The sequence below is a fragment of the Jatropha curcas genome, chromosome 1, assembly GCF_041381405.1.
Source record: "Jatropha curcas cultivar XTBG-Jc1 chromosome 1, XTBG_Jcur_1.0, whole genome shotgun sequence".
Classification (NCBI taxonomy): Eukaryota; Viridiplantae; Streptophyta; class Magnoliopsida; order Malpighiales; family Euphorbiaceae; genus Jatropha; species Jatropha curcas.
In genome coordinates this window covers 31,679,920-31,690,153 of record NC_143151.1, presented here as the reverse complement: position 1 = coordinate 31,690,153, position 10,234 = coordinate 31,679,920, and the positions used below count along the sequence as shown (strand labels likewise).

Below are 10,234 nucleotides of genomic sequence, written 5' to 3'. Positions count from 1 at the left end.
CATGGTAAGCATAAGCTAGGATTCCAAGCTTATTTCTGGGTAAAGCTTCAGCGAGTTTAGCAGCATTGGTTACAGTGGTTCAGTATTTTGCAACATTATAATATATTGTTTCCTGGTTGTTGGTTAGGCTACTCCAGATCCGCACAATAATCATAGTTCTTCCACTTTCTCGCAATGCACCATCTTACGGAAACGTAGGATTTCTTGCATCATTAGGTTTAGGTTCAGGGAGTTCTCACCATAGAAGTTTGTTGTTATCTAGTGTCTCTGATACTTCTCAGAACTCAAATCTTCAATTTTTAAGTTCCCCTTTTGGCTTTAAGTTGTGCCGAAGTCCAATCATCTAAAGTGCACATCATTTTATCAAATTTGAATGCAAATTGAAATTAGTAATTGATCTTGATTCTTTTAGTATGGTACCCGCTGAAATATATGCATTTGTCAGTGAAAATAGTTTCTAGTGTTATTTGTGGCCGTCCCGTCTGAAAACTAAGGTAGGATATGGATATTGAAATGGGTATGTTGTGGCAATTGTATTAAAATTCTCAGCTTGATGCTCAGCATTCTACTTGCATTAGGAATTGTAAAGATTGATAATAAAGCAATCAAGTTTCAAAGTTAACGTTAATTTTTTTGAATGCATTTGACCGAAGTCAGGGAGTGCACTCCTAAGCTTGCATGAGGAGATTCATTCGATGTATTTAAACTGTTTCAAGGATATCCCTAACCGCCAGTACCAATATATATATATATATAATCAATAAATTGTTCATCGAGAATGAGTGGGCTACATTTCAAACGTTTGTGATTTGTGGAGCTTTGTAAGTATTGTAATTCGTTCTATTTCAGAAACTCCTGTCTCCTCTCTTCTATATGCTTGAAAGTTGATGACGAAACTGTTAGAAGTATGTTGATAATCCTACATTGGATAAATGGCATATAATGAGAAAGGTGAATCAATTAAAGTGGCTTAGACTATTTTATGCAAAAGGTAAATCCAGTAGAAACGCCCAATGATATGTGCTCACTAGAAAGTAAACTTCCCTTTGGTGGACATTAGCCATAGTGGTGCGGATGACAACTCAACCGTGTGAACTTTATAATCAAAGGTGAAATTGAGAACATGATTTTACCTACAAATTGGAGGGTTTTGAATTTCTTGACTTCATAGACATTTCAATGTCATGAACTCAAAATCTAAAATTGTTTGTAGAGATTCCAGTAGATAAACATGTACACAATCAGAGTAAAATGAAACTGAACTTCAAAATCTCTTCCAGGAAGAGCTTAGTTTTGATCTATTCTAATGGAAAAGAAAGAGAAGCAATGTTTTCATTGCATCGATTTCCTTGCAAATAGTAAAAGAAAAGAAAAGAAAATTCCTCTCTTTACTATAGCTCTTCCTATCTAAGCCCGAAATATTCTGAAACAAAGGGTCAGTCATTTTTTCATTTCTTTCCATTTTCCTACTTCCAAGTCCTCTGGAAACTCATGCTTGAGACTTCCATAAGGCCGAAAGATCGTCTACAGCTTCTCCAACTGTAAGATAGACTCCATTTAATCCGAATGAATCCAATTTTCCAGATTTCTGTAACTTTTCTATTACACTTCCAACAGGATTTGCCAACACAAGCTGAAAAAAAAAGCAGCAAAATTAGTAAAATAGCTTGAAATTAACCAAAAAAAGAAAGTAAAATAGTAATGTTAAACAGTCTTTTGGTCTCTACCTGAAGGCTCCTTTTCTCTAGCATCTTTCTTAATTCAGATAATAACTCGATACCAGTTGTGTCTATGGCTGTCACAGCTGGAAAAGGAAATGGTAAAAGAAAGTTACTTTCTGCTAATTCTGTAACTTGAATCTCCCACAGTTGTGTTTCAGTTGATAGTTATATGTTAATAAGTGCTTCGCTATAATGTACCTGTCATATCCAAAATTATACATTTAAGCGCACTTTCATTATTTGCTTTAATCCTCTCTTCTTCCTCCCGAATCCATCTTGCTATCCTGCAATACAATATTTTTTTCATTTCAGAACATCTCAATAACGTACATTCCTATTACCAAAGAAGCAGATACTAGGCCTTGTGTCTGAAAAATGATAAAATTAGGAGATAATATTATTGGAATTGAAGGCGAACGAACCTCTCTTGGAGGTAAGTAGAATTTGCAAAGTAGATAGGGGATTCTATAGCGAGTATGAGAATTGAAGGAACTCTTAGAGCTTCTCTGTATCTATTAAGGCTCTGGTATATATGGGTTCCTGGTATGTTTCCCATTGTTGCTGTATTTGGTCTAGTCACATGCAGTAGAATTTTGAATACTGAAACTCCAACCTGTTTGCAGACAAAAAAATCAGATGTTAAAACAAATGCAGTCCATATTCATGTAGAAAGCTTTAATTTCAGCTTCTAAGAGCATTATAGTTGAAGTATTTGAATGATGACTTACTGCTATTGCAAGACCTAAAGGCACTGAAATGAAAAGTACACCAACGAAGGAGCATAAACAAGCTAAGAAATCAAGCTTGTCAACTTTCCACAGATGATATGCAGCCTGGTAATCTATTAGTCCAATCACAGCTGTTATAATGATGGCTGCCAAGATGAAATTGGGAGTGTAGTAAAACAGTGGCATCAGAAATAGCAGGGTTATAAGAACAGCTGAAGCCAATATAATGTTAGAAACCGCAGTCTGTGCTCCAGCATTGTAGTTGACTGCAGATCGCGAAAATGACCCTGAAAGAGTAATTGAAAGTTGTTATTTAGAAATTTTATTTGTCGAACTATTAAAAATAAAGTTGGAATTATTAAAAGATCATCACCTGTTGTAACATAACATGAAGAACAAGAACCAGCCATGTTCATAACACCTATAGCCATCATTTCTTTGTTGCCATCAACTTGGTAGTTCTTAATAGCAGCAAATGTTCTGCCTACAGCAATTCCTTCCTGGAAAAATATAGAAAATATTTAAAAAAACAGTAAAAACTAATAAGATTAGAATGAGATGAAGAATCTAACGGTATGCAAGTTTCGAGTGACTCACAGTTAGAGAGAGAATTCCAGTTACAATGCCAGTTTTGATAGCTAGTGCTAGATGATAACCATTAAAATATAGCATATTTGCAGAAGGTGGATTCAAGCCTTTTGGCAGATGACCAATCTGTTAAGGTTAAAAATGTTAAACAAAGTTCGATTTACAGAAAATAAAGAATTTATACGGGCTGATTGTAATTCTTACAGTGGTGACTCCATGAATCTTTGATTTGAGGCAGAATACTAGAAGGGTTGAGATTATAACTGATGTTAATGGTGCTGCTGCTGATACCCAAAAAAGCTTTGGGTTCTTCATGCTCTGTGTCAATCCATACAATGTAAAAATTTTAGGTACTACAATAAGGTGAAATGGGAAAAGCTTTGAGGGCAAAAATGTTGATACTTACAATACGCCTTGTTATTAATAGAAACACCAGGAAACTGAAGCCCATAACAATTGTTTCCCAGGACCACTGCACATTTAATTGCTACTGTGTTACCATATGCAATTCTTGAAAGCAGGAAAATTTAATGTCATTCAATAACACGAAGCAATCCTGCTTAAAAGTAAGTGCTTTTGAGTTATTGCTCCAACTCAATTAAATGGGTGTTTGGTCCAGAAGTACTTCGAAAATTGGGTACTTTTGAACAGAAAGGAGCCGTCAGTCGGTTAGACGATTCCAGGTTTAGAAGTTGATTAATCACGAAAGGACCCATGTATGAGAAAAATTACCTCATTTCTGTTATGAAAAACAGAGGACATGACAGCAAAAAATTGCATCTTGCTAGTAAAGTGAGCAATTCCAAGCAACCCTTTTAACTGTTGCAACGAGACAATAATGGCTGCCCCAGCCATAAATCCAATAAGAGTAGCCTTTGAGAGAAAATCAATAACAAAGCCTAACCTGAAAGGATAAAAACAAAGTCAGTACACATTCAAAAAACAGAGGAATCACCTTTCTTTCTGCAATTACAATTTCAAGCAAAGCAATCGCTTTCAAATTTACCTTAGTAGACCAAGAGAAGCCTGAAATACTCCAGCAAAGAAAGTAGCAGTAAATGCCAATTTCAGATAAAGAATTTGATCATTTGTAGGAGACACTGCCTCACTTAACATCGAACCCATCACCAGTGATGCTATAGAGACAGGACCAACAGCAAGGTGTCTAGAACTCCCAAGAATTGAGTATATCAATGGAGGCACAAAGCTTGAATCTGCATCAGTAAAAAAGAAAAATTATTACAGATTTTCACTTTTAATACAGGATTAATCATTTTTCTATTTGTAAATAATTGACTTCCAATTCTGATACTAACATAGACCAACTATTGGTGGCAAATTTGCAAGTTTTGCATAACTGATACCCTGCAATGTAAAAAAAAAAAAAAAAAAAAAAAAAAAAAAAAAAAAAAAAAAGAGGGAAAATTACATATGAGACAATTGAACATTCAAAAATTACAGTTAACCAGGTGAAATTTTTTTTTAATAATTTAAATTATTCTCAAGACAGTAATAGGCCAGAAATGAATTGATTGTCACATTAGAAGAATAACTATATTATTATTAAATTATATTCACATGAATTGCTAAGACAAGAATCATGTTCCTAGAAAAAACAAGCAGAGAATATAATAAGAACAAAAATTCACTAGTAAAAACAAACCCATTTGAGATTACCCATAATAATAATTATAACAACAACAACTGCCATTCTAATAATCCAGAAAAAAGGGTAAAAAAAAATATATATGGCAACCCCAACTCAGTCTCCTTTCTCCATTAAAACTCAAATCATAACTTGACAAATACCATCAGCACGAGACACAAAATTACAACGCAGTTATGCATGTACATGATACATATACATATACATATGTATATATAGATAGATACATAAAATATGCATGTACCTGTGGGATTGCTAGACTGGCAATGGTGAGACCAGAGATGATATCAGACCTTAAAAGCCTGAGATTATACTCAGGACCCCATTGAAAGATGGGAAAGAAGAATTGAAGACCCAAAAGCAGTTTCTTAGGCCATGTTTGGTTCTTGAACTTGTAAAGGGGATCATCCGGAAAGAAGATCTCACCAAGCCTTTGTTTCAGTTTCTGAAAGGTGGTTTGTTGGGGTGGCAAACAAACGCTGTGTATTTCTATAGATGGCATTACTGCTTCATTAGCGGAGATTCTAAGTGTAGTTTCACGGGAAGAGAAATCTTCAACTCTATTAGAGTTGACACCCATTTTGGATTTTCAACCAAACGAAAAGAAAATGAAAAGAAGTAAACTTGCTGAAGGAAGACAATGGCAAGGCTTTGAATTTATAGAGAGACCACTCAGAGAGGAAGAGCATGTATTAGGATTGCAGTTACTAAAAAATTTCTGTATTAATTTCAAAAAAAAAAAAAAAAGTCTCTGTATTTGTTGGGTAGGGGCTTTTTAGTCCTTTTAATTGTGCTTTTAGGAAAGTCATTAGTAAATGGTCTTGGTATGCTAGGGATAGTTTGGTCATGCCAAGGTTCCAGAGTGAACTTTAACTTTTAAAAAGTATTTTTTTTGGTTTGGCAATTTCTTAATATTTTCATTTAAATAACAAATTACTGGGCTATGCCTATGAGTAATAACTGCTATGTCACGTTTAGTAAGCCCGATCAAACATAATGTAATATAATTAAAAATATTTTAATATAAATTTACATTAAAAATACCTTTAATTATTATATATTATTTTCTATTATAATTCATTAAATATATAGAAAATGCCAAATTTTAATCACATGATATAATATAGTAATAGTCCCTTCATTTCAAATATGTAGGACATTTGTATCAACACAATCTTTATTTTGTCATGATTAAAGAATAACTTACCTACCTTTCTTTTCTTTTTTCTTTACTAAAAACTAAATAGTAATTTAAAAAAAATTTGTAGTTTTTATTGTGGACAGCAAAAATGCCCCGAATTTAATAGATAAAAAAATATTTTTTAAGCATTTAGAAAAGAGATTCAAATTTAAGTAATATCATGTTGTATATATATTTACCGTTAGACTATATTTAATAATGCAAGAAAAAAAAGTCATAAAGCCTGTATTTAATTATGCAAGAAACAAACATATTGAAGATCAGAATTGGTTGTATTAAAAGAAGTAATAATAACTATAGGAATTGCAATATTTGGGGCCATCACTCTTGATGGACTGTGAAGAGTAATCTTTTATGTCATGCGTTGACCATAGAATGTATGGTTTGTGACATGAAGATATGAAAATATGTGTTAAAGATAGTTTTTTTTAAGACATCATAATTACTAAATTGGAAAACCTCTTGCAAAATATTTTGATTTGATGGATTCAATGTTATTAATTTTTTCAATAAGTATTTTCTTTTAGTTAATAAGGTGATGTTTAAATTCAGTTGAAGGAGATGAATATAGGCAAAAGGCATTTTCCTTATCAGGCAAATTGATTTTCTTTTATTTCTGGTAGAATGAGAGAAAAAGGAAATCAAGAACTAATTACTAAATCATTTTGAATAACGTAACCTCGTTAGATCATGCGAATGCCATGCTGTCTGTAAGTCCATAAAAGGCACGGACACTCATATCCTAAATGAATTAGCAAATGTACGTAAATGTCCAAATGCCAAGAGTTCAAAATTCTTTTATCATCCATAAATAAAGATATATTGTGTATATATATATAAAAAAAAAAAAAAAAGAAATTGAAGATAATATTATCTCATTGCAAAGCTATTAGGTTAGGGCATGAAGAAGGTAGTTTAAAATGAGACTCATTAAATATTTATTTAATTTATTACTAATAGAGTTTCACCAAGTAAAATTCTTTTCTTTAGTAGGTAAAAATTTTTTAAAGGAGGAGATACCCACTAAAATATTCTTATATATATGAATTTTTGGTCGGTGAATCTCTTAAGCTTATTTTTTAAGCTTAAGACACATGGGTCCGTTAATTTCTTTTTATAATAAAAATTAATTAGTATCTGACCTTTAATCTAATTGATAAGCCGTGCTTTACTCGCTAATAACTAAAAGCGGATTGCTATTTGATGAGTTATAAATAATTATTGCTGCCCTATTTTTATTTTATTAAATAGTATATAACAATTAGAGGCCTGGAGGATATAACTTAGAGGATACAATTGAAAAAATGTGAAAAGTTTATAATAAATTTGATGGTTAAATGTGGATTATTATTAAAAAATGGAATGGGAATGGAATATCTTACATTCCATTTAGGTTCCTCTTAAACTAAATGGGCATTCAGTCATAACCATTCAATTGAAATAGCTTGCCAATTGACACCAATTTAATAGATTCGATCCTGCATTTTTTGGCACTTTTTTTCTCTTTTTAACTTTTGTCCATGTTTATTCCATTATAAAGCTTCTGAGTTCTAATTCAAGTTGTCAACAAAATGGTTGTGCAGATTGCAGACGGACCAATTTGGTCTTCCTTATTCTTTTAAAAATTCAAATTCTTCCCTTTCTTTCCAGTTTTACATTTTTAATTGTTATAAATCATTAATTGATAAATTTTAAAGTATTAGTAATTTAGTAAATTCATTTTTATAATCTAATTAAAAGCAAACTATCACTCTCAAATTGGGGATTTAGATTCAGCTAAAAGAATCTTGTTTTACTTGTAATTTTAGATTCCAGTCTTGGTAAATAATATAAAAAAAAAAAAAAAAATCAGCCTAAAAAAAACTAGGGTTTTCTTTTTATTTATTTTCCAAAAGTAACCTTAGCAACATAACCATCCTACGTATCTAACTGATCATATCCAGCATTAAAAGCATGAATTAATTCTGAGATTGCAAGAGAGTAGAGAACAATTTGATTATGATTTTAAAATTGACTTTGTGAAAGAAAATTTATTAATGAACAACAAAAGTTGAGAAACCCATTTGGCAGATAACTCGACACTCAAAAAAACACGTTGCAGTAGAATGGAAATAGTAGACGAAGGAACTGTAAATTTGTAATGGTCTATCTTACCAGCTATAGTCAGCCTCTAGCCTTCTGTGGATTGTGGTCGCAGTTCACAGATAATAACATTTTAGGTCTTTGTAAAGTGTAATCTGGTCACTCTTTTTGGTGTGACAAGTACAAAAACCAAATCAGATATTAATATGCAGATTTGATTCAGATGGCAAAGTGTCATAAAGTTTCTGTATTCCATCGATTTCTATTGAAGTTTTAAGGGATTTTCTATTTTTTTTGAGATTATTGTATAAGCTATATATTATTTAGAAAAGTACTATATATATATATATTATGTTTTGAGTTTTCTACGAGTATTTCTGCACGCGGTTTTGCAGAATTCGTTTGATGAATTCAAGTGTGTTTTACCTTTGATATCTAATAACTAAACCTAAATGATTGAAAATAATAATACCCATCCAATGCAACAGTATACTAGTTAGTGCTTCCTTTGTTGGAATCCAATTATCAGTATTTGTAGCACCTTTCTTTTGACCAAAATGAGTCTTGATCAATCTAAAATTTTTTGCCCAACAGTTTACCAATTAAGGTGATGATTGCTCTTAAAATAATGTTAGGTTTTGCAATTAATAAGAATTAACATATAGTACCAATTGTGCATATTATTATAAGTTCAGATAGACTTCTACCTGAATCTTACGTCAAAAAGCCATTTCCACTTTAACACCATATATAATATCTAACCTTCCGTTTGAATGTTTGATTTTGATGATTAAAGGATCTCTTCGGTTTGATCCTTGGGGATCTTGTTTCCTTTAATAACTTCAAGTTGGTAATCAAAGTGGCTTTATAATGTACATATATATAAATATATAAACTTGTTTTCCTTATTGATATTACTCTGCTATTCAAAACTGACTTCATAAGAATCTTTGCGCTAATTTTGTTCAGTTTAATCCTAATCCGATTTTAGGGTTGACACACACACATATATAGTTACTAAAATGGTTTCATATCTCATTTTTTATTGAGAAAAATTTATATATATCGAGTGTATACGCTCAGTAAATTTACTAATGATAATTATAAAAATGAATTAAGATATGTGTATTTAACGATTTGGAATTCAATTCTCAAATGGAATGATAGCTGGGGGAGTCAAGATTTCCTGCTGATAAATCTGTTTTTGATTTGCCAACTTGCATCCATCATCAACCACCTAAAAATACCCTCTTATTGCAGCCAAAATTTGAAGAATATTTTTATTACCGAGAAATTAATTATTCTCAAGGAAAGAACAGAGACATTCTCTTCTACACAACGTGAGACCAATGATCAAAATTAGGCGGGACAAGGACATTATCCCTATATGCGGCGAAGGGCAGCAGCTTTTTTCATTTTTCATTTTATTTTCTTTTCTTTTTACCTTTTTCTTGCTGTACCTATAAATGGTGATAGATAACAGCATATAGAGTATTTCTTTATGGAAATCTTTTTTATAAATAATATAACATATAATTATGGTATACCCACAATTGATGAACCAGATTTAAATGAATATAGATGGTTTCTGTGGAATCATTTGTTTGATTTTTGATCGATGAGAATATTCTTGTTGTGCTGTTGGAAAGATCTGATAGGAACACATAGTGTGCCATCACCGGGAATATATAGTGGGTGTGTTTTACTTTTGATTCTTGCAATACCAATGCAGTTTCTAGGGTTCTGATCTTAACACCTCAATTGCCGATAAAAAAAAATTTTTTTAGGGAAATAATTTAGTTAATTCTTTTCTTGGTCAACTTGGTTTTTTAAGGTAAAAGAAAATCAGAAGAATAGTAATAATAATAGTTCTTGATGGCTATGGTCTAACCCTATTTGACAGGGTTCAGGCTTGTCAAGTTTGGTGAACGATAAAGGAAGTTGAGAAGGGTAGTGAGTGGAGAAAGTTTATTCTTAGAATATACCAATTCCTTCAAGCTTTGAAAGCACTTTTTACAATTATAGTTTCATGGTTATGATCATAACTTCAATTGACTCTTATGTTCTTTATTTTTTATTTTTTGGGATTTGGGAGCCTCTCTGCAAGTCAACTTAGGGGAAGTGATCTTTAATGGTTAAATATATCAAAGTTTCTGCGCTATAATTTCTGCCATTAAATTCATAGTGGTGAAGGCACTAATATGTATATATATGTGGTAATTAGAACCTATGGGCGGTCATAGAGTTT

The 10,234-nt window shown here is 31.8% G+C and overlaps 1 protein-coding gene across 1 annotated transcript; it reads right to left on the bottom strand.

Annotated features, from left to right (window-relative positions):
- Window positions 1-1,075: 1,075 nt before the first annotated feature.
- SULTR3;4 (sulfate transporter 3;4) lies at window positions 1,076-5,356 on the bottom strand. The gene is given in 14 exon segments (XM_012217936.4): window positions 1,076-1,491; window positions 1,493-1,633; window positions 1,728-1,804; window positions 1,920-2,005; window positions 2,144-2,334; window positions 2,450-2,736; window positions 2,823-2,949; window positions 3,047-3,163; window positions 3,242-3,355; window positions 3,444-3,509; window positions 3,770-3,941; window positions 4,044-4,251; window positions 4,354-4,402; window positions 4,948-5,356. Coding segments are annotated over 14 exon segments (2,022 nt in total). The 5' UTR covers window positions 5,284-5,356; the 3' UTR covers window positions 1,076-1,440.
- Between the last annotated feature and the right edge of the window lie 4,878 nt (window positions 5,357-10,234).